Source organism: Acanthochromis polyacanthus, chromosome 9 (assembly GCF_021347895.1).
Source record: "Acanthochromis polyacanthus isolate Apoly-LR-REF ecotype Palm Island chromosome 9, KAUST_Apoly_ChrSc, whole genome shotgun sequence".
Lineage (NCBI taxonomy): Eukaryota > Metazoa > Chordata > Actinopteri > Pomacentridae > Acanthochromis > Acanthochromis polyacanthus.
The window spans coordinates 11,300,102-11,325,375 of NC_067121.1; the positions used below are offsets into that span (position 1 = coordinate 11,300,102).

General features: G+C 41.5%; 1 protein-coding gene across 2 annotated transcripts in view; it reads left to right on the forward strand.

Annotated features, from left to right (window-relative positions):
• The window catches only part of cadm3 (cell adhesion molecule 3), a 113,931-nt gene extending 89,315 nt beyond the window's left edge, over positions 1-24,616 (forward strand). For both annotated transcript variants that reach the window (XM_022208669.2, XM_051953305.1), the window contains exons 6-10: positions 1,107-1,277; positions 1,841-1,931; positions 9,596-9,768; positions 15,417-15,542; positions 20,532-24,616. In XM_022208669.2, coding sequence (XP_022064361.1) covers positions 1,107-1,277; positions 1,841-1,931; positions 9,596-9,768; positions 15,417-15,542; positions 20,532-20,650 — 680 coding nt within the window. In that variant the 3' untranslated portion in view covers positions 20,651-24,616. The remainder of the gene's footprint in view (positions 1-1,106; positions 1,278-1,840; positions 1,932-9,595; positions 9,769-15,416; positions 15,543-20,531) is intronic.
• The last annotated feature ends 658 nt before the right edge of the window (positions 24,617-25,274 follow it).

The following is a 25,274-nucleotide window of genomic DNA, read 5'->3' on the forward strand; positions in this document are numbered from 1 at the left end:
CATATGCCTCACTGTGTTGCTCCTGCATAGGCCCGCTTACACCTGTCTGCTTCTCCGTCTCCTGCACAGCTTACCATGCAGAAAGAATGGAGAGAATATGTAAATAAATAGGCACATAATGACCTCAAACTTACACTCTTTACAACGAAAATGTGGCTGCAACAGATTGTGGTGGAGATGCTGCAGATTTTCCTCATCGTTCTTGAGCAGAGCTGCCTCTCTGTCCACAGTGACGGATCAAATCATGTGAAATGCAAGCTGTCTCCTAAGCAACAGCGAAGCAGGGGAGTCCAAAGAAAAGCTGGACTTAGCAACATTAGATCTTTAGCCTCTCTCTCGTCCCTTTGGTGTCCTTCAGCATGAAACATCACAGCCTGGCCTGGTTAGTAAACATGAGCGCGCTGTGTGCAGTTTACTGGTGTTACATTACAGGGTCTCTGGGTGCTGAAGGTTGACTCTTTTTTTGCAGGTTTGGTAAGTGTTGAGGTAGAATTCCTAATGAATCAGGATTCTCAGGCAAGATGCAGCAGAAGAAACTGTTCTGTCAGCTGTCATATATTCCATATAGAAATGAATGCATTCAGTGAATTATTTTCAATCAGTAAAAAAATGAAAACAAGAAGTGGGTGCATGATTCTCTTCTGCCTGACATATGGCAACGCTAAGCTAAGGTAAGCGAGATGAGGAGGAAGACAAAGGCAAAGCTGCAGATTTGAGGTTTTACTGGATGAGATCAGTGTATACATCAGTGAATGAGTCAGCAGAAAAGCCTTTTAGAGAGACAGAGAGAAAAAAAATTATATTTTTTTTTCTGATACTGCTTTAAATATAATTGGAAATGCATTGTTAGACAGTATATGTGGCATGTAATGATAGATCACAGAGCAAAAACACCTGGAGGCATGGGGCACATTTAATGGGAACAAATGAGGGTCATTGCAGTCCTGTGCATGAAACCACCACATACACGATGGAGTGGAGGCTTTTTCTGTGTCACGCCTTTTGCTTTCTTTGTTGTATTTGCTGTCTCTGCATCACTAGACAGTGGTTTAGATGCGCTTTTTCCTGACTGGCTCCTCTCACCCTCTCACCCTTCTCCACCTCAGGGCGTCCGGACGTGGTGGAGCCCGTAACGGATGGCCCCACATACAACGTGAGCAGCGAACTCACCCTGACAGTGAGCAGCAGCGACGACAACGCCTTCATCACCTGCGCCGTCGACCACCCCTCGCTCGCCCCGGGGGACAAGAGGAGCGAGCAGGCCCTGCGAGTGCTGTGTGAGTCAGCTGGGAAATGTGGGGCGGGATGGGGGAGGGAGACAAAACGAGAGGGAGACTAGAGGACAGACAAGCAAAAACCTCCAAACTGCTCTGTTTTTTTTCTTTCTATTCCTGCCTTGACCTTCTCTTTTATTGGGCCGTATAAGCACATTTTCTACCCCTCTTCAGTTTGATCTTTGCTCCAATAATTTCACATTAGCAGCCCCGCAATAATGACCGCACAGGAATTTCACCTTGCTCTGCCGGCGCACTTAGCCACAGTTGAGTCACAGTGGATAAAAAGAGCAGGTTATCATCTAAAATGAAACCATAATTGGAAGCCGCCGAGGACGTGCCAGTGCTGCCACCCTGTGGGCATCGCATCAGCATTGCATCGCCGGGGGAGAGCGGCGCCGTTGTGTAAGGGGGTTATGTCATTGTGGGAGGCAGAGAGATGGTGACGCCTACAGGATGCAGGTGGGAGTAAGATGGAGATGGGGATGAATGGGACTGTCTGTACGCTCGTGTTATGTAACTATACTCTGTGTCTGTGTGTATTTCTACGTCTCTTCTACTTACAGTTTCCCCAAAAGTGCAGATCCAGCCGGAGAGCGATTTGCCGAGAGAGGGGGAGAAGTTTTCTCTTCGGTGTTTGGGCGACGCCAACCCCGAGTAAGACGCCAAATGCATATATACGCTTTCAATGAAAATATTGCAAATGAAATTGAACTATTGCACCTGGAAAATGAAATATTGCACATTACATGTACTACGTAGTCAGCACATTGTGCAATATTTCATTTTACCGGTGCAATATTCAATTTTCATGTGTGACATTCTGTATTACCTCAGTATAATTGCCAGCATTACTTTTTACTTTTCTCTTCTAGTCTTATTTTAGCTTACTTATTACATTTTCAGTAATGCATCATACTTACTGCCCTTCTACTTTTTAGACACTGCATTTTTTATGCTCTGTCATTTTGTGTTTTTCTAAGCGATATCTGGCACAAGAATTTCCTTCAGGATTACTGAAGTTAGATCTTATCTTGTCTTTTCTTATCTTATCTTACATGCACATGCACCACTACACGCATAAACACAGTAGAACAATACAACCGTACATAAAAGCAAAGATGTTGCTTCATAAATTATCCCTTTTCCCAGTATAATTGCCAGCAATACTTTAGATTTTTCTATTTTAGTCTAATTTTAGCTTATTTATTTTATGTTCAGTAATGTATCACATTAATATCTTTTTGCTTTTGGACTATTTAAGTGCTGCATTTTTTATGTTATGTAATTTTGTGTTTTTCTGAGTAATATCAGACACAAGAGTTTCCTTCAGGAATAGTCTTATCTTATCTTATCTTATCTTATCTTATCTTATCTTATCTTATGCCTCTACACACATAAAGACGATGTGTAGAGAAGTGTTATGTTTGCTTTAACAGTACATTAAAGAAAACATAGTGCTTCATAAATTATCCGTTTCCCAGTAAAATTGCCAGCGGTACTTTAGATTTTTCGATTTTACTTTCAGTAATATGTTGCACTTATATCTTTTTGCTTTTTGACTTTATAGCAATATCTGGCATAAGAAATTCCTTCAGGATTAAAAAAGTCTTGTCCTGTCCTGTCTTGTCTTTAACATGCACCCCTACAACAATGTCCAAAAAAGTGATTTAGTAAAGATTTAGCTTCAAAATGACCCCCTTTTTTTTAACGGTATAATTGTGTTCAGACATAAGTAATATTATGAAATATCCTTGCCGTGTTCCAACGTTTTCAGACCGTTTGCAGCAGAACTGAATTTTTCCTCCTCTGCAGCAATCAGAGGAGTTCAGCGCATGAATGAATGACGACAAATCTTCAAAGTGAGCTGCGGTGAATCACCGTTGTCGCTGACCAGACTGATAGCTTTTAGCACTGGAGATCCTCTCACTGGTGACTGTCAGCACCCTCGTAAGCTCAGCAGTGATTCACAGTCTGTGACATCCTCTGTAAAAGCATATTAAAAGACGGTGAGAGCTGCAGGACCAATCGCCGTCTGAGAATTCCTTTCAGGCTGCTGAACTGCTAACCTCATGCACAGTGCTCATGTTGGCTAGCTTTGTGCTGAACTGAATGTGACAGCTTGGACCAGCGACAGGCTGAATGTTCTACTACTGAACAGCAGACGGTGTGAATCAGCGCTGAATGGTGACGATGATGCGTTCACCTGTTGCTGTGTTTACTAGAGGGCTTTTGAGCAGCGATATGATCACTTACTGGCATATATATGCTGAAGTCCTTTTGAACAGGGAATGCAATCACTTAGCTTCAGAAAAGAAGTGAGCAAACTACTTAAATCAGTGATTCTGAATGTTGGAACTGAAATTAACAAAGAGATCTGAATACAGATAAATGCTGAGTTAAGATCATGAGATTTATGCTCAAATTTCAGAGAAACTTTAAGTTAGTTACACATATTACCTGAGTAATGGTTACATGTGGTTCATCTAGTATGCAAGAGCAACAGGACAAGTGAATCATGTGGTAAATCAGTATGATGGAATCAGGAGTACGGAGAAATCCTCATACCTTAACTACAAGCACTGTCTCTGTTTTGAGTTCCAAAATGTCAAAATTTGGAACACCAGAGTGCCAAAAGTTCCAAAAATGTGACTTTAAATGTTTTTGTTTTTTCTTACCTGCCATCTGTATTGTGAGGTGTAGTTAAGGTAATCAGCTTCAGCTAACTTGCCTAAGGTTTGAAATAGATCGTGAACATGTTTAAAAGAAATCATCTGTGACCGTTAGTGTTGGATGTTTTTGCCGTCAAAGTTTGACACTTTTCAAGACGCCACAACTTCACGCTACTTCTGCTTTTGCTTTCTCACAGGACATGATCATGAAACCTTGCATATGTTTTAGTGTCCCACTCCAGTGATTGATTAAACCTCTAAAATTGATTGTGTCCATGTACCAAAATACATATTCAAAAGATTTATCCCTCGGATGTAACTCTACACTGTTGTTTCCTCTAAAATGTGTAAATCTTGATAGATAGATCCAGTAGTTTACATGCTACACACAGATAAAGATCTATAAATCTAATAAATATTTGCCTCTTTCTCCACCCACCTCTTCCCACTAGCTGCGGCTTGAGCACACCAGCTCACCTACAGCTCTGCACAAACACTGTCAAACTACTCCACTGTACACAAGTCGTAGTATTGGCGTTATTTGGCTAAGCATGTTCGAACCAGAAACCAATTGTGAAGAAGGGCAATGCGACAAAATATTCTCATCTGTTGACAAGACTCTTTTTTTTAACAAATGGAACTGCAGAAGTCTGAATGTTTTTGAGACTGTGATCATAATCCAGCAGTTTCATGGCCTGACTGCGTATTTTACTCACGATATGTCTTCTAGTGAATAAAAAACAAGGACAAAAACTAGATTTTCCCCAGCATGAGACCGATGTGAACATGCAGTCAATTCAGGCTCTATGTGCTCTCTTTCATCACGTGCAGGTAGCCTTATTTATTTTATGTAATCTTCCACCTCATCACTCGAACCAAGTGCGATTCTTCATACTATTCCTCTCTGGGGAGCCTGAGTGCATGACATGATTCAGATAAATGCTGCCTCTTTACACAGCAACCTCGGCCTGTCTTACTGGAACATGTATTGATGGAAGCCTGGCCTTTAATGAACAGGTCAGGTTGGATGTTGCTGTGCTGACACTAGTCGAAGCTTTCACCTCGGCCATCAATACAATAAACACGCATGCATTTCACTACTGAAAAGCTGTCGAACTGTGCATTAGATACACAACCATAAGAGCGTGCACACACACCTCTTGGAGCTGAGTGTGCAGCTGACAGCAGTGACAGTCTGCACACACTCCCCAACACCTGTAAGCACATTACCATGCTCAGTTTGTGCCACCGTCTTCGTGCAAACAGTCGCTTGTTTCGACTTGTGTATAAACACGCGGCGTGAAAACACCTGCTCGTACAAGCTCTTGCGTGTCCGCTGATATGGTGTGCAGACAGTTTTGTTCGTTTCTTTCCTCCCTCATCGGGAAGCAAACTGCAACCGGCGTCTTAAATTCTGCCCACACAAATACACTCTTTCCCCTGGCCGTTCTGCATTATAGATGAACCTCCATCGATCCGCTCACCTCCTCCTCTGACTCCCCCACCTCCATCATCAGGTATCTCTCTGCTCGGCTGTGTCACTCACAGTTCACCCCCCCTCCCCCGCTTGCCACCCCCTCTGCCTTGTCACGATGCCTCCCCCCTCCCCCCCACCTCTATCTCTGTCCTTTCCTATAACTCTCCTCTATCTGCCCTCGCACCTTTTCCCTCTAAACTCCTCCACCCTCCACCCTCCTCCCCTGCCTCCCTGTCATCCCCTCCCGTCGCTGTCATCTCATCACGCGAGTGGCTGTGAAGTTTGATTGGCAGCCGGAGCCAGTAGTGGGGAGGAGGAGGTGACTGTCGTTGCGTATACGTGCTTTTACAGGCGGCGCGGGAATCGATAAATCATAGACGGCGAAGGCGAAGGGGATGCATCTGTGCGAGGAATCTGTTTATATGCGATATAATTAGACTCCATGGATGAAACAGCCTTTGCCCTATGATAGAAATGTATGTTCTGCGGTAATAGATGGTTCTGAATGGCCTTGATGGTGCAAGGGTTCAAACTTCTCCAGCCTCTGAGCAATAGAGGATGTGTGGAAAAAAAATACAAAAACATACAAGAGTAAAAGAAAGGAGGTAAAGGAAGGAGACAGACAGTAGAGGTAGAAGGAAGGAAAGCGTAGGTGGAGGGGAAAGATACGGTGACTAAGACTGAAGCAAACAAGAGAAAGCTGCTGTCTGCGAGTGATGCTCAGTTATGTGGATGAGCAAGTGTCCAATCAAATCAGATCCAGGTTGGCCCCTGCAGCTGTCAGTCAAATTCCAATCACCATGACAACACCTTTCCTCCGACACACCCAGACACTCGGCTCCCCTGTCCTCCTGCATCCTCCTCCTTCCTCCCCAATCAAACCCACTGAATGTCACACTCTATTCCACAATACACGCTTTTTTCCCCTTCTCATTCCTCCCCTGCGTGGTCACCTCCTGTCAGGTTCAGAAGGATACGTTAGCGTATCAAATTCTCTGCCGTGTTTCCTTGACACCCGGCGGCAAGAACTTTCTAATGGAAGAGAAAGGATTTTGTGCTCTACATTCCCTTGTATTTCCCGTCTATTTGATCAGCGCCGCCACAGACTGCTCACAAATCATTTAACCGACCATTCGCTTAACACGTTTATGCCACGCGAGTGTTTCTAGTGTTGCATGTGAAGTTTCTTGATGTGTACAAAGGTCACAACCATGTTTAGAAAACAGCACGCGGCATGTAACAAGATCACAATAATCGGGAACTTGTCGGAGGATAAAGCTGCCATGTTCTGTACTTTTCTTACTGTTTCCTTGTAGGATAAGTTGGCTTATCTTTGCAGGCGAAGCTGGTGTATCTTCCTCTTCTCTAAAAACCACTGAATCATATCCACGAGCCACTTCACTGCACTCTCTGACCTTCTCCTTGTTACGATGGAAGCTGCAGCTCGACAAATGCTCTCTCTGCTCCTAACTTTCGTCAGTGCCCTCAGCTGTTTTTGATTTTTTTATTAAATTAAACTTTGCACACAACTTTAAAGATGCTGAATTCTTGGCAGCATTTTCTAAAGTTTTATTTGTTTGAGTTTTATTTGCACATCAGACACAGAGCACCATTATCACTCATTTGAAGTCAAAAAAGAAAGAAAGAAAGAAAGAAATGCTGTTCATTCTCCTTTTGTTTTGGTCTCCACCAAGATCCAGGGGGAAATGTCGGCCTCTTTAGCAGCGAAATTCTCCACTTTCTTTGCCAGCTAACCGCTGACTTTGTCTGTGTGATGTGTGGTGCTGAGCGGGGAGTAACAGTAGGTTGATCAGAGCTTTTTTGGCTGAAAAGAGCCGCCTGATGTGTCTCGAAACTGCACTGCTGAGAGCCAGCTGAATCAGAACAGTTAAACTGTGAGCTCCAGAACCGAGAGTGGAAACAAGCTGAAAAACTCCTGAAGAGAGCTGCAAAGTTAGGTGATTTATCGGGGCATCCGCTGTTAACAGAAAAATAGAGATCAGAGCAGCAGCAAGTCTGTCCATCTTCAGTGGGAGGCACACTGTAAAAAGTGTAGATGAGCTGTAGTTGAAGTAAAGCACTTTATGGAGTGGATTTCATTTTATTTCCTGGTTTATTAACTTAAAATTACACTTTATTCCTTTAAGCTAATATTCTAGTTTCAGTGAAAGTGTGAGTATTTGGTTTATTCTGTTAGCTTTTATGTTTTTCAGCAGCAAATCAACCCCTGTGTCCTTTTAATTTGACTGGAGAGTATAGAAAAGGATCCAACAGTAGAGGTGCAATGACAAAATTATGCTTTACAATTTACATGTAGTTCATACAAAGTTATACAAAATTGGAAACTTCAAGATGACTTTCCTTAAAATTAAGCTACAGCAAACCAACCTCTTCATTTTAGAGGTATCAGATGATTTAAGTATGTATCACTTGCACATAATACTTGTTTACTTCATTTTGATAAACTTACTTTAATCATGTATCACCAATGGAGGAAATAAATTTATCTTGTACCAACAGTTCTCTGTTTTTTGTGTGATCTTGCTGCAGACTGACTCAGCAAAGAGGGAAAGTAATGCGATCTGAAATTAATCCATTGTAGGGATTTTATTTCAAAATAAAAAGCAACATTAAAAAAAAAACAAATCTCTTATCCTTTTAATAATCTCTACCACTATCTGTTAACATGATACTTTTGGTAGAAATAAGTGTTGAAGATTTTTTTTTATAAATTAGCATAATTTAACAAATCTCATATTAATAATTTATCAAAAACACCCAAAAGCTCCTTCTGTGCAGTGATAATGATTCCAACAGGGAGAGGGAGGCGTGTGCAGCACCAAAGTAGCCATAATTACAATAAAGAATGTCTGTGAGCGTATCATGGTTTCTATGCTGTGTTTACTAATGCATGCCTGCTAATTGAAAAGTTTCCACTTAAACAGAGCTCTCAGCCGAGAATAAAATGCAGGATTTAGACGTGCATGTTTCAAGCAGTCCGCCTTCTGCACTTAAACTACCTGCTGTATAACATATAAACTCATATTAGGCATTATGTTTAATAACACTGCACGAGTTACAGCCTGTAAATGTGAAGTTAATTGTTCAGTTAATTGCATATTGTCTGGCAATCGGAGACAGTGTAATACAACAGCTGATTACATTTTATTACAGGTAACCAGATGACGGAGAAGAAAAAAGAGAAAAAACATACGGCCGCTTGTTTTTTTAAACACTTTACGGTTGAATAATCGTCTTTTACTCGCCCCAGGACAGCTGACTGAACACGACCTCCCTTTCCTTTTTTTCTCCAGCATTGTTAGGATTTATAGGGCTAAAATGAAATGCATTTGAAACTTTGACTCAGTCTTTCCGAGTGTTTGCTCAACAAGCAAGTGTCAAGGGAGCAGATTATGTTTTTTCATTAGCTCTCAGCCAGTTTTGTTGTTGCCCAGGAGCAACAACAGATAGAGTTGTTGTTTTACAGCTTAGAATCATCCTACTAGATGCTGGAATACTGGAATGGATGAGCTTGAATTATACCAGGTTTTTTGGCACAAATGCCCACTTGGATAAAGAATTTACAGATTGCACCTTTAGGAGGATTTTTTTTTTTTTTTTTTTTTTACATTTCCAAGAGCGATTAATCAGTCCAGCACATTCAGGTCTGTCCCCGATTCAGACTCCCCGTCATTGTAATTACTGTACAGTGCTTAAGGACTCGCACATTTGCATAATTGATTCTTTTATCAGGGCACGTCTTGCTATCTCTCTCATACACAATCTGTTATGCAGAATGGATTTTTTTTTCAGCACAGGCTGATTTGAAATGCTGATCTTGGTTCTGTTGTCTTCTTCTCCCTCCATCTCTTTTAATCTCTTTTCTCCTCCAATCTGAGACACTCCTCTCCCCTTTTCCCGTCATTCATTCCCTCCTCCGTAATTCCAAACTTCTCTTATTTGTTCTCACCTGCTCTCCTCTTTTTTCCTGTCTTTATTGCTCTCCTTTGGCCACCTCAATCATTCAACCTTATTTTTTTTTCTCCTTACTTCTGCAGTGCTTGTCACAGCTCCCTTCGTCTCTCATCACTTCACCGCTTTTTTCACTTTGTACATGTACAGTTCGGCTCACGACTCTCCTTCTGTTTTTTTTTCTGTCTCCCTTCACTCAGGCCAACTTCCTACAGATGGGAGAAGAAGGATGGAGAGCTCCCCTCGCTGGCCAAAGCCGAAGGTGCCGTCCTGCATTTCTCAATGCTCAACAAATCAGATAATGGCGTCTACCTCTGCAACGCCGGCAACGGCATTGGAAACGGCCAGGGGGAGTACGTACTCCTGGTGCAAGGTAACGAGAAAAAAAGCAAATAAGTTGTGGGGATGTGCGGTGGGGATGTAGACGGAGGGTTTTGGGATGTCTTCTTCTTTTTTCTTCATCACGTTTTTTTATTTCTTCTGTCGTTTGTTGTGGCTTTTGCTTGTACTTCCATCTTTTTTCTCTTCTGATTTTCTTTCCTGTTTTTGTTTGTTGTTTTGTGCTTTTTTTGTTTTTGTTTTTTATCTCATCCAAACCGCGCTACCATAACCACCACCAACCAACCAAAAACCACCAACCAACCAACCAACCAACCAACCAACCACTGGCACCGCTTTGCCATCCAACCGCTTTTGCTCGATCATACGCTTCTGCTCCCCTTTTGCTTTCATGTTTTCGTTCAATCCGTGGCCGTTTTTTTTTTCTGTATGTGTGTTTTTTGCGCTTTGCTTATACCCACATCCCCTCCTGCTAAGACCCAGACTTCCCCGACTCCCTCTTCCCCTCGCTCGGCTCTTCAACCTCTTCATCCTTCCTTCCCTCTTCCACTTCCTCCTCCTCTTTCTCTCCTCCCGACTTCTTCGGGTCTGGCTCCGACTCCTCCGACTTCTCCCTTGACGTCTCCACATCCAGCCCAAAATTCACCACCACCCTCTCCAACGCCCTCTTCCCCGACCTGCCATTCTCTCCCGACTCGTCCTCTCCTTCAACCTCCTCATCCTCCTCCCCGACTCCCTCCCCCACGAGCATCACCCCTCCCACTGCCACTCCCTCCTTCTCCTCCTCCTACACCCCTGCCTCCCCCTCGTCCTCCTCCCTTACTCCCCCAGTTTCCGTCCAGCTGAATGGAATTTACACTTTCACAGGTAAACCCAGTTACACTCTTTCACACACACTTGTAAAACAAGCAAGAAGCGTAGTAATGGAGCACAGCATTCCAAATAAAATAATCTAGAAACTGTTTGTGCTTGCATTGTGTAGCTGGGATTTGCACATGGAACGCACAATGAAAGGACAAAAATGGCATTTGTGTGGCCGTGTCACAGCTGTTTCATATTTTTTTCTTGTTTTCCTCTTTCCTCCTGTTGATAATCCCTAATCCTCAATGCACACTCCTCCACTTATCAAACCATCCATCCCTCCATCCATCCATCTATCATCCATCCATCCATCCATCCATCCAAACATTCAACAATCCGCCTACTCATCCACTTGAGAAGACGATCCAGTCAACATTCCAGGTATAACTTTTCCACCAAGTCACCTGTCGTCTTTTTGACTTTCTGTCGTTCTAACTTTTCCGTCCACCTGCTGTCTGTGCGTCTGACTCTCTGTAGTTCTGTCTTGTTTTTTTTTGCCTGTCTGTCACACTAGGAATAAAAAAGAAAAGAAAAAAAAGGAGTCTGGGGACACTTTGAACTTCTGAGCGGAGGGATGAATATTTTATACTCCTGCCCACGTTATGCTCTGTTGTTGCCCATACATGCTCTGACAGGCACACATCTATCTCACAGAGACACATACACACTAGCATGACCTCTTAAGTGGTACAAGTCATTTACGCAGTGTTCCACTTCCTCTGTGTGTCTTTCTCTGTGTGTCTTCCTATGTGTGTGTGCTAGCGCTGGGGAGGGAGGGAGGGGTCAGGCTTCGAGGTGTTCTTGGGTCTTGTCTGCTTTCCTTTGATGCTGACAGCAGGATTTATGGGCTCATTCTCAGTCTCGCCTCGTCAGCATGCCCCTCTCACCTCCACACCGGCCAGCCAGAGTGTGTGTTTGACTTTCTCTATGTGTGTGTGTGTGTTTTTCTGACTGGTCCCTCCAACCCTTCACCCTCTTTTTTCCCCCCACTTTTCTCTTTTTTCCTCTGTCTTCAGTCGGCCTCTGGTTGGCTGCTGTCAGGCCCTTCACCTCTCTAACTGGCTAAAATTGTCCCCCCCCCCCGAGAAATTGGCCATTAATCACATCATTTGGTGACTGTAATGTGGTTCTTCCTTCCATTTTCAGTTTCAGATTTGTCTTTGGTTATCTGCTGCTGTGCCTCTAAAGCCCCTTTCAGACATGGAATATGTAACGCTGTTGATTTTATCAGTGCGTTGAAGTGATGGCATTGAGACTGAGGTCACTTTTCCTTTTAATGTTCAACAGAGAGGGAGAGAACCACGATACAATATTTGTCATTTGTTATTGGACAGCACATCAATTTAAGCTTTGTGCATAATAAAGCAATAATACACAAAAGACTTCATCTAAACTAATGGCAGGCTTATCAAGCTGTCCACATAACTAATCGCCTTGTTTATTTATGATTTCCGAAGCAGTGAAAGCTCCGTCCATGTGTGAGTTAATCTAAATACTACTGCTTTCTGAGCAGAAAACTAAAAATATCTCGACAGCTGTGATGGAGGACTTAACCTGAGGATTATTTAACTGCAGCTTATAAACTGAGAAGAAATCACAATTTGATTTGCTGTTAAATCCTAATCAATCCTGCCTCCACATCATGGATAATTTATAATTATAAGTAATTAATGAAGCTACTGCTATTTTGCTGTGCGCCATTTTTGTCCTCATTTGGATCCTGCTGCTGTTCATTTTTAATTTACTTAGAGGAAAAACTCCTACAAACAACTGGAAGCAACAAACTTGACTTCAGCTCCTGTAATGTTTTATAAAAACCCAGATTCCATTTATTATTGTTGAACCTCATTAATCAGGCTTGTTGCAGACTCCTGTCATTTTTGCAGTGAAGTTTAATTGTGATGGTAGATATGAAATTGTTGGGTGAAAAAGGGTTCTTTTGCATATAAGCTGGGTCATTTGCTCTCTGGGAGGTTTTTGGACCAATTTCAGTGATAAAATGTGGAGAAAAAAAAACTAAGAACTGTCACTTGCGAATGCCTATCCATTAATGAGTCACACAGAAATGTTACCAGTTTCTCGGTTACTAAGATTGCTTTTGCAGAAAAGTGACCTAGGTGCTCATTCAGGGATGAAACCGACATGTTCAGCAGATTAATAGGAAGGAGCACATGTCTGAAAGGGGCTTATGTGTCTTTTCTGTAATTTGATTGGGTGTATAATCCAGCTTTTTCTTCCTCTGGTTCAATCCTTGCCTTCCACATTGGTTTTGTCTCTATTTCCAACTCCCTTCCCCTCTTATTTCTCCATTATCTGTTTTTTTAAAAAGTATTTTTGCGCTTTTTTGGTATGAGAAGTGCTGCTTTTGAATTGTGCCTATCTGAGTGACTGCCAAATTGAGACCCAGCGTTTGCTCAGGTCTGAGAAGTCAGGCGAAAATAAATGATGTATCATATTATTTCCACTTAGATTGCTTTCTTCTCTGAGGGGTGAGCCGCTGAAGTGGGAGAACAAAATATCACGTCTCTGTTGTTGGGTGAAAAACCTACGTCTGTAAAAAAAAAAAAAAATTCAACTCTTTAGAGATGAGGAAGTAGAGGTCTTCTTGCCAGGGGTCACAGAATGGGTTGATGAGTATGAAATTGATGTGAATCAGATGCTGTGGCTGGATCTCAACCTAACTAAACACAAAGGGGAGACTTTGGACCGACATGTTAGACAGCGCTCTTCACCACCATCAGAAACCACCAAATGAGGGAATATCTTTTGAAAGAATGATCTTCATCCCTCCTATAGAGACTTATCTGTGTCAGAAATCAGTCAGAATATAGTGGAATATGTCGCGTGTCCGCCTTTATGTGGTGCTGTTCAAATGTTAAGCTACGATTGCTTACACCCTCTATAGTGCACTCAGAATATCCCACAATGCACACTGACCCAGCAATGTGTACCATCATGCATTATGTCAAAGGAGAATGACAGCCAGATGAGATGATTTGTGTATATTACAGCATATTTTCTACCAAACGTCTCTCTTCTATATCTGTATCCTGTTGAAATGACAGCAGGCACGAGATCAATCCATGAATTATGGTGTGAAAATATAAAATTTTAAAATGATATGTTTAATGAAAGCGGAGCAATGTATCACAGCACAAACAAAGGAAAAAAGTTATTTTCATTGATTATTTATCGAAAATCCTCTTAGTCTGATATGAATTTATCACAGAAATGCCGGTCAGTTCACTACTACAACCGACATGCATTTGATATGTTTTAACTGAGCGACAGCAGTGATGTAATTAATAGCGCCGAGACTCAAGTAGTGTCCGAAAGTGTCATTTTTGCAAGGAGAGCTCTTTATATAGTTGACTATATAGTGGTTCAATGCCAAGGAGCACTAAAGAGGATTTTTCCTTTTATTTGTCACCCATCTGTACATTAGTGTGCAAGCTACCTAAAAGAAACAAGTATAATCAAAGTCAATTTTTGCAAAACTTTGACTGTAATTTTATGCAGTCCCAAAATATGCAATTTAAAAAATCATTGTGCAGGGTGTCCTTAAAGTCTGGACACATGGGAAATCTCAAAACTGTAATTTTACTCTTTGAACTACTACGTGAAGGATGGACATATAGAAAGACAGGGTTAGAGTGGGGAAGTGATTTTTTGGGGCTAACATGAATTTTAGCCATGACCAATTCTTTAGTTTCAACTGAAACATTTGGTCGTCCAGCACGCTGTTTGTCCATGACACTGCTCATTTCTTTAAACTGTTTATTCACCCTCGCCACCATGAAAAAGCCAAGTAGAATCCTCCAAAATTCATCTGCTATCTACAATATGTCCATCCTTCACGTCTGCTGAGGAGGACCACTTTAACTCTTCTTCATTCTCTTTTTTCCTCAAATTTATTCTCTAGCACTACAATGACCAAAGAGAGAATCCTAACACTTTAGGCCTGAGGCTGTTTTTTTATTTAATTCCCACCTGAAATAAGCATCCCCCAATTTTGTCAGTAACAACTGCAAAACTGTGAGGCCAAAATGAACAACCTTCAGAGAATTTTGAAATACAATAAATTCCGCCACGGTTGGAATAAAGTCGCAGATAGGTTTCAATTTGTAGTTAATAAAATCATCACACAAACTGAATTTAGGGATTTGGGGCCCTGTGGAGGTTGAGATCCCTGGTGGAGGTACTTATAATCCCTGGAAGGAAAATCCAGTCGAGGGTTTTTAAGACTTTGAGAGTTCAATTCATAGAGAGGCATAAAATCACTGAATCATTGAGATGCAAAGGATTTCACCCGACATCTTGAGCGTGTCTATGTTCCCAAGAGCTTCTGATAAGTGATCGAGACTTGGTCTGTAAACTGCACAATCCTGTTGCATGTTAGTCACGAACAATTTTTAATGGAGGGTGACGCATTGGCATCCTTTCTTTCGCCTGGCTTTTTTTCTTCACATCCCCATCTTTGTCTTCTGAAGTTTTTTTTTCCTGCTTTTGGTATTACATATTGACAAGTCTTCTCTGCTCCCCTGCTCTTTTCTTTTCTTTCTGACGTCTCTCTGTCACTCTCCCCATTATTCTCTCTCTCTCTCTCTCTTTGTCTCTTTCTTTATTTCTGCTGCCTTTCATCATCCCGTCTCCCGTTTCCACCAATATTCACTTGCCAACCCCCTTTTCTCCCTTCTCCGCTCTCAAACCCTGTCTCCCTTTTCTATGTTTCTTCCTCGTTTTTCTCTGTTTCTTTTCTGATCTCGACCACGTGGTTTCCCCTCTCATGTTTCCCTCTCTCCTCTTCGACCTCTCCTTAAGACCCCACTGCCATGTCGACCTCTTCAGGGGTGGACCACGCCGTGATCGGAGGGGTGGTAGCCGTTATCGTCTTCATCCTGCTTTGCCTCCTCATCGTCCTCGGCAGATACCTCATCAGACACAAAGGTCACCCGCTCGCAACATGCAAGAAACGCGCAGACACACTCATGCATGCATGCATGAGCAGAACACGGAGATACACTTGCATAAATATGGATACACGCGTAGCAAGGCTGGATCTCACACCTACAAGCAGCATATGCATATGAATTCAGGGACACGCAGAAATGCAAATGGAATTCTAAGCATCAGGCCTCACAAGCAGAATGGGAAAATGAATGAATGACAATAAGTGAATGTTTATTCATTGCCTTTTAATACATTTTGGCTCACACAACTTCCTGTGCGATTTCCCCACATCAGCTATGTATCAGCAGTATATTTTTCCCACTCATATGGCCAAACGTCGGATTTAAAGTGATCTGATAGAAACTTAATTGCTTCCCAGACGGGACAGGTAATTAACTTCACTTCTCTGCAAGTGGACGACAGCTAGACTCCCTCATTCAGGCCTCGAATTGTCACAATTGGCATGTAGACAAACAAAAATGAGTCGCAAAGGTAATAAAGAGTTGTTTCAGCACCCAGGTGGGACAGGTGATAAACAGCACAGTGAGCACGGTTCAACTCCTGACTTTAGTGCTTCAAGCTGCTCCTGAACATTGAACATGACTGCCTGGTGGCTGGCGTTCACAGGTGCCAGGTCTGTTCGGGCTCATGTCCGTGTCACTGCACCAGTGATTCCCCCTGGCTGCTCTGGACACCTGTGCACAGGTGCCATTATGTGTTAGTAGATGGTGCATAGTTCCCACGCAAAAGCAACTGATAAACAACCTGACACGCTTAGATTAAAATCAGTACAGAGCATGCAGCAACAAGCATGCAGTTTGACAAAAAGTCCACCAAGCCTTTCCCAGACATTTCAGTCACATCTCATGGACATTCATTCATATCAGGTGAAAAAATGTATTCTTGTGTTATTCTCTATGAAAGAATATGCTATTGTTTTTGATATATTATAATGTTTTTTGCCAATCTACTGTTTCCAAGGTCAAGAATCCACTCCAACACTCACTCACTAAAAGAAACAGACAAAATAGAACATAGAAGTTATATATCATCCGTGTAATAAAATCCTAGCCAAACATTGCACATGGATTCAATTACGCTTCAAAGGTTTACTGAAACCCAGCTTAAAATACAAAAACAATACTTGAAATTTAGGTTCAGTTTGTCAGAAAAATAAAGTATTTTTAAATGTGATGGCGACATACTATATAATCTTTGATTAAGCAGCTTTTTTATGGCTTTATTTCGCTTTGAAACAGCCCCTAACGTGTCAACTGGATGTCTAGAAACTTCATCTTTCATCTATAAATTTAACCCTTTAGGTGTCCTTTTACATATACATACAGTGGGTACGGAAAGTATTCAGACCCCTTGAAATTTTTCACTCTCTGTGTCATTGCAGCCATTTGCCAAAATCAAAAAAGTTCATTTTATTTCTCATTAATGTACACTCAGCACCCCATCTTGACAGGAAAAAAAAAAGAAATGTAGAAATTTTTGCAAATTTATTAAAAAAGAAAAACTGAAATATCACATGGTCAGAAGTATTCAGACCCTGTGCTCGGTATTGAGTAGAAGCACCCTTTTCAGCTAGTACAGCCATGAGTCTTCTTGGAATGATGCAACAAGTTTTTCACACCTGGATTTGGGGATCCTCTGCCATTATTCCTTGCAGATCCTCTCCAGTTCTGTCAGGTTGGATGGTGAACGTTGGTGGACAGCCAGTTTGAGGTCTCTCCAGAGATGCTCAATTGGGTTTAGGTCAGGGCTCTGGCTGGGCCAGTCAAGAACGGTCACAGAGTTGTTCTGAAGCCACTCCTTTGTTATTTTAGCTGTGTGCTTAGGGTCATTGTCCTGTTGAAAGGTGAACCTTCGGCCCAGTCTGAGGTCCTGAGCACTCTGGAAGAGGTTTTCCTCCAGGATATCTCTGTACTTGGCCGCATTCATCCTTCCTTCAATTGCAACCAGTCGTCCTGTCCCTGCAGCTGAGAAACACCCCCACAACATGATGCTCCCACCACCATGTTTCACTGTAGGGATTGTATTGGGCAGGTGATGAGCAGTGCCTGCTTTTCTCCACACATACCGCTTAGAATTAACACCAAAAAGTTCAATCTTGGTCTCATCAGACCAGAGAATCTTATTTCTTATAGTCTGGGAGTCCTTCATGTGTTTTTTGGCAAACTCTATGCAGGTTTTCATGTGTCTTGCACTGAGGAGAGGCTTCCGTCGGGCCACTCTGCCATAAAGCCCCGACTGGTGGAGGGCTGCAGTGATAGTTGACTTTGTGGAACTTTCTCCTATCTCCCGACTGCATCTCTGGAGCTCAGCCACAGTGATCTTTGGGTTCTTCTTTACCTCTCTCACCAAGGCTCTTCTCCCACCATTGCTCAGTTTGGCTGGACGGCCAGGTCTAGGAAGAGTTGTGGTCGTCCCAAACTTCTTCCATTTGAGGATTATGGAGGCCACTGTGCTCTTAGGAACCTTGAGTGCTGCAGAAATTCTTTTGTAATCTTGGTCAGATCTGTGCCTTGCCACAATTCTGTCTTTGAGCTCCTTGGGCAGTTCCTTCCACCTCATGATTCTCATTTGCTCTGACATGCACTGTGAGCTGTAAGGTCTTATATAGACAGGTGTGTGCCTTTCCTAATCAAGTCCAATCAGTTCAATTAAACACAGCTGGACTCCAATAAAGAAGCAGAACCATCTGGAGGAGGATCAGAAGAAATGGACAGCATGTGAGTTAAATATGAATGTCTCTGCAAAGGGTCTGAATACTTCTGACCATGTGATATTTCAGTTTTTCTTTTTTAAGAAATTTGCAAAAATTTCTACATTTCTGTGTTTTTTCTGTCAAGATGGGGTGCTGAGTGTACATTAATGAGAAATAAAATGAACTTTTTGATTTTGGCAAATGGCTGCAATGACAGAGTGAAATATTTCAAGGGGTCTGAATACTTTCCGTACCCACTGTATGTGGTCAAATACCCAGTACAAGTTCAGTAAGAAACATTCTTGTAATTCTCGCATTTAAGTTGACTTGACTTGTTGCCTAATTTTGACAAACTACCACAAAAAACATGTTTTTCTGCTGTTTTATGTCTGCTAACATGCCATCAATTTAACCTCCTGAACTCCAAGCAGTTTCTGGGTGTTATTTGCTCTTGTTTGTAATCACTGTGGGTTCATTTTTCACTGCAATATAAAGTCCTGCACCTCTACGAAAACAGCACAACCATGACTAAAAATAGAGAGAATTCACAAATGTCTGCTGTGCAGTACCGCATTTATATTGCCGAATATTATTTAAAATAACAAAGGTTAAATATTATTTATTTTACAAAAACTTTAAGAATCTATGCTCGCAGGTGCTACCAATACCAGTACTGTAAAATAAAGGAAAAAAGCTCTGTATACTGCATGTTACTTCATACATATTTACTCTGTTTCAATGCATGTCTTTTATCTGTTTTTGCTATATTGTCTTAGTGTTTTCAGTTTATTTGTAGTAATTTTTTTAAATGAGACATGTCGGAAAAAAGAGATTTTAATGAAATATTTTAAGCTTAGATTCAGTTAATTTTCTCAGAGACTGAACATCATTCATGATTCGTGCAAGGACTTCCACAAAGTTAAAAATCTGATCGTTCTTTTCAGCTTTTACAGTTTCTGATAAATGCTAAATGAAAGCTCTGATAAATGGTGTCATTTTGGCGATTTTATGGCTAGAAATAGAGAAAACTCACAAATGTCTTCTGTGCAGTATGACACGGATAAAGTGACATAAAGGATTTTTTTTTAAAAGAAGGAAAAATAATTCACCAAATTATGTATTTTAAAATCTGTGCCCACAGACATTACCAATACTATTTTACTATTTACATTTTGTTTTGTTTTTAAATTATTCTTATGCTTGTCTTCGATCTGTTTTTTAAATTTTTTATTTTTTTGCAGGATCTTGTTAGTGTTAACAGTTCATTATTGGCAAATTTTTGCGATATGAAGAATAAAGTAATCTTGGTTAAAAAAAATCTAAATTTAAAGGTTAGGTTTGGCTAATTTTCTCAATGGGAATGCAAATCCTACAATACTAGTCAAAGAATTGTCAGAAAGTTGAAAATCTGATGATTTTTTTCAGTTTTTACAGTTTCTAGTGCTGAGAAATGGTTTAATTTTAACGATTTTATAACTGGAAGTAGAGCGAATTCACAAATGTCTGGACAGTATGAGACAGTTATAGTGATGTGAATGATTAAAACAATTTTTTGTATTAATTTTGATTATTAGAATGTTTAAATGTAAAAACTCTGTGCCTACAGGTGTTGTCAATACTGAAAAAGTGACAGCATACTTGACAATTTTACTACTTACATTTTATTTTACAAATCTTTTTTATGCGTATCTTCTCTCTGTTTTTTTTTGCAGGATCTTGTTATGTTAGCAGTTCATTATTGGCAATTTTTTTAAATGAGTTGTGTAAAATGAAGTGATTTTGGTGAAAAAAATATATTTTAAAATCACAATTTTGAGGTTAGAGTTGGTTAGTTTTCTCAAAGGAAATACAAATCCCACAATAGTAGTCAAGGGATTGTCAGAAAGTTGAAGATCTGACCATTTTTTCTGTTTTTACACCTTCTGACGCTGATAAATTTAGTCATTTTGCTGATTTTTTTATAAAGATAACACATTTTTTAATCCTTCAGGAAAGTTCTGGAGTTCAGAGAGTTAGAGAAAACTTGCCAACATAGTAACACATCCATATTAAAAGCCAAAGCTGGTTGCACAAAGCACCTGAACTGATAATTTAGACATCATATTGGAACCATCTTGCCACTTCAGTGTTTACAACAACCTCTGTTCTGCTGGCCTCGCTCTGGTCATTCTGCAGTTCCAGTGGTTGACTTTAACTGCCTCAACAATCTTGTCACTCCTCCCCCCCAATTCACTGTTGTTCTTTCGCTCACTTGGCGTCTCGTTCTGCCACAGGAACGTATCTGACCCACGAGGCCAAGGGCTCGGACGACGCCCCCGACGCCGACACGGCCATCATCAACGCCGAGGGAGGCCACTCCGGAGCAGAGGACAAGAAGGAGTACTTCATCTAGACAGAGGACAGAGTGGTGGAGGAAAGGAGCGGGAGGAGGAGGAAAAGTTGGAGGATGTGGAAGTAGAGGAGAAGGGGGGAGGGAAAGAGTGAAGGAAAAAACCTCCATTTGTTTTCACGACACTTCAGTTCTTCACTCTGTTGGAGGGATGATGGGAGGGGACGGGAGGGAAAGAACTGCGGGGCAGAAGAAAGCGACGGGTCGAGCTTCAACTGTTACTACCCTCTTTGCATTGATACAGGGAAGTAAGATTCTTTTGCACTGACATACGGATGAACTGAAGTCAACCACACTCAAACACAAACATACATACATGAGTCGGTTCTTGGGGGGTGGGGTGGGGGGGATCTCTTCACTCACACAGACTTGGATTAACAAACCTCCTCCTGGTAACGCATCCTTAACTAGCATCCTGTTTCTAAACTGTCAGCGCCGCGAAAAAGCAAAATTGTAAGTCACATTCCTCGAGCTGATATTTCACTTCCCTCCTCGACATTCAAACCAGGTTTTCACCTTTTTTTCGTCCTCCTCCGTCTAACCAGGCAGATTCCCCTCTGTAAACAGTCCTTGTGGCAGAGAGAGGAAAAATATTACAGAAATAAATCATTTTTATGCCATCGAACCTCTTCCCATTGTCCTCACAAAACCCCGGTACGAGCCGTCAACATTTCCGCAGCGCACCGCCACAAAAAACACTCATGGAAAAATAGCATTCCCACCTTTGTGCTACCAAGCCGAGGGGCTCCAGTATACATATATAAATATATATATATATAAAATTATATAGCATTCTTTTTACTTGACAGAAAATGTTTGGTGTGCTGTAAATACACTCTCTCTGTCCTGTTTCTACCCTCTGTCTCTCCTTCTCTCTACAGCTCCCTCTCTCCTGTATCTCATACAGTCTGTTACTGCATTACAGTAACTTATATACTCAAAAAAAGCCTGCCTGTTTTTATTACATGCGTGGAAATGCAGAGTCAAAAATATCAATATCTCGGGAAAAAAATATGAAAATAACAACACAGATGTTGCGATGAAAACTAACCTTAAACTGCAAATATTTGTATGAAGAATGTTTCCTTCTTATTTTGTTTTGGACCTTTTATTCCTTTTTATTTTGGTTTGTTTTTATGAGAGGTTTTCTCTCGTCGTCGTCTCGGTGTGTTGCCGTCAGTGTTAACAGTTTACAGTGTCTGTCAGTCCATGAATCTAATTTCCCAACTTTTGATTTTGAGGTTTTTCGGGTTTTGGTGCTGTTCACTTTATTGACTTTTCTGTTTTTTCTGTGTACTCAGTGCCGCCATTTTGTCCCCCCTTGCTTTTGTCGGCCCCAAACACTAATCTGTAGCAAGACCTTGGTTGAACTCGGCTTCAAAAAGGTGTCCGAGTGTTTGGTGGAGTTTGTCTGGAGACGTGGTGTTCCTTCCACTTGGCCCCTGCTGAACCTGCCGCTCACCTTTGCCGTTTTTCTCCCTGCAGCAGACTCGCTTGTCTTGGCGAGGCCGCCCGGCACTAAATCCATTCAGCGGTGACATCATGACTTCCTCTAAGGAGCTGGCACTTTGCTGCTTCTGGAGGTGAAAATGCTCGCTTGGCTTTCCACTACACGGCCGAACAGGATTGCATACATGCATTATGACAAACTTCCTGGCAAAAAAAAGGAAAAAAATTCTTTTCGTTTCTTTCTCTGCGTGTGTGTCGTCGTTGCAGACAGGCATCCTTCACCAGCTTAGCAAAAGGTTCCCATAAATGAACAATGTTTTATTAAGGTTGGGAGTTCGCCTTGGCACCGGTGAGCTCCACTTGGCCCAGTCATGGAAATTGATTGCAATCTAACTAAGAGGCTCTGGGCTCCAGACTGTACACATGCCAAGGTTTGGTTTGGCGGGCAATGTGCCGAGCTGGAGTCTGGGCTGCGCTATAACACTGAAGAAAAGTCATTTAGGAAACTCAAATGTCCTCTTCTCATTTCCCTCCCTCCTCTCTACTCGTCCATTTCTTTTCAGTCTTTAATCAATCATCCCGTCTGCGTCCTGATCCACCTTCACCCCCGTCCCCCCTCTTTCCTCATCATTTCTCCCCCCTCCAGCTCCATCTCTGATCGATTTCTCCTTGCCGGTCAACTCTCCGTCTCTTCATCCAGAAAGTCCACGTAGACGAACCGTAGATGTAGCGTCTCTAGACGGCTCTTCGCTTCTGGAGAGGAATCCATTTGCTGCCCGTAGACAGTTACGTCTGTGATAGTTTTTGTACACCTTTTTTTTTTTTCCGGGAATGTTCAGGGACTGTACTTTTCCCCCCTCTACGTTGTTGCTACTTAGCTGGCGAGTCGCTCGGCTAGTACGCTAAATAAGCTAGCTATACTTTATAGGGTAACCTGAAGCAGGGTCAGCTTTTGTGATGTTTTTTTATTTTTTCCATTACCATCTGTAGTGTAAACTTGGCTTAAACGGTGCTTGAACTCCCAATTCAAGGTGAAATCAAACCACTGTTTAACTCGTGTTTTTCACTGTTTGCAGATCAGAGAATCGTCTTCGTCTCGCGGAGTCAAGTGTCCACTGTTGGACAGATGTTACCACTGATTTGTATTTAACCCCCAAGTCTAATCCTGCTCTGTGAATGGAGAAAAAGGAAAAACCTGCCTCATACTCGACAAACTGTAGTGTCTTTTTACAAACTAATGGACCTGTACTTGCCTGTAACTTATCGTCCTGTCCTTTTCGTCTTAGTTAATGTGCTAGCATGTAGCTTGCATGAGAAATGGTTGGGAAACTGTAGATAGTGCTGGAGATGAGATGTGCCGACGAACTTCTCTCCAGAGACGAGCTGCCCAGCAGACCTCGCTGCCGTTCTCTGATCTGCAAACGCTGTCCCAGTTATATCCATCTGTAGCTCCTCGACACGGCAGAAAAACACCCCTCAACTAGGACTCATTCTGCTTTTTCTGCTACATTAAAAACCGCATTGGGGGGTGCAGCAGCGTTGATTCATGAAGTCAGCTTAATTATATTTCATTGCATTCGTGCAGTAAGAACTAGCTGTCACCAGATGCCAGCATACAACAGCTTTTCTTCTCCCTCTTCAGTCAGTTCAAGCTGTCCTGCTCCACCAACTCCTCTTCAGGCAGTCGCACACTATCTGCCGCTCATCTCCTTTTTTTCTTCTTTCTTTCCGTAGGATAAACAAATCGATTTTTAAATTATGTTTTGTAAAAGGTGTGCATAATCTTAAATTTTGAATTCAATTGATTTTTTTCTCTTTTAAATTAGATTCTCCAAAACTTGAAGGTTAGAAATTTAGTTTATTTGTTGCATATTTTATTGTTTCAACAACCATTTTTATATAATTTCATGTATATAGTGTTGCCTTTACAGGATACAAGTGCACCCATACATACTTTACACACACACACACGTGTACACACACACACACACACACACTTTAGGGTACATATACATCCACACACATATTTGGATATGCACAGCAGGCATGATGTCTGTTCCTATGGTGTATTTGTACTTATGTGTGTGTATGTGTGTTTGTGTATGAGTGTGAGGTGTGTATTAATTGACCCAAACAGACTCCGGAGACACTCTCAATGTGTGTTGCATTCACAAAAAAAACAAACAAAAACGTTCTTATTTCAGTGACTAAAAACGATGTCTTTGTTTTCAGCGTCATTATTTTGGATGACAAGTCTTCCTTTTGAAATAAATATCCATATCACACGGGAATAGTGCTGTCATGTATGTTAATTTGTACTATGGCTGATGATGTCATCAAGGCGAGACCCAACCGCATGCTGTGGAGGGTTTTGCGTCTGTTGGCTGTTTTGTTCATGAAGTATCTGTTTCTTTTGGATTTGTTTGTTTTTGGGGTTTTTTTTGGGAGGTTTTTTTTTTTTTGGGTTAAAAAACCAGTTCAGTTGTTGACTTCAATAAACATGCATTTGGGTTAATTTCACACGTCTTGTCACTGCTTTTTCCTGCTCAGAACTGGTCAAAATTAGATCGTATCCATCAAAATGTGAAAATGTTGACTCAGAAGTGACAGTTTTGTTGCTGCAGTACCTCAAAGTTTACTACACCACCCCGAAATTGTGACATTTCTTCAAACAACTGAGAAATTCTGTTCAAAAATCAAGTTTTGTCCTTTGTTATCATGTTCATATTGAGCTTTTTATATGCTAAATGGCACATCATAGGTGGAATTAGCAGTCAAAGTCGTGGCGGAACATTTCCACCTTTAAACTGCAGTGCACCAATGGCAGTCTCAAAAAGACTGTTTTGCACTTCCTGGGTTTCATATGTCACAAACCTGAAAAACCAATCCTGTTGGCTTTCAGGTTGGAACTTTCTGTATCATAGTTCTTCAAAATTGATTTCCAGTTCAAATATATATTAAACTGAATTACTCCAATATTAAAACTTCCCATTATGTAGTGTAGAGTAATTTTACAGTGTTTGAACAAAGGTGAGCTGGTGTGCTCGAGCTTCAATAAGCCAGTAAGAGGGCGATAAAGAGATAAACAGTTTAAGCCATTTTATGTCACAAAGGAATTTTTTTACTGGAAAACTAACTTCTAAATCTCTAACTTTGATAAGCAGAAATGGATTTTTAG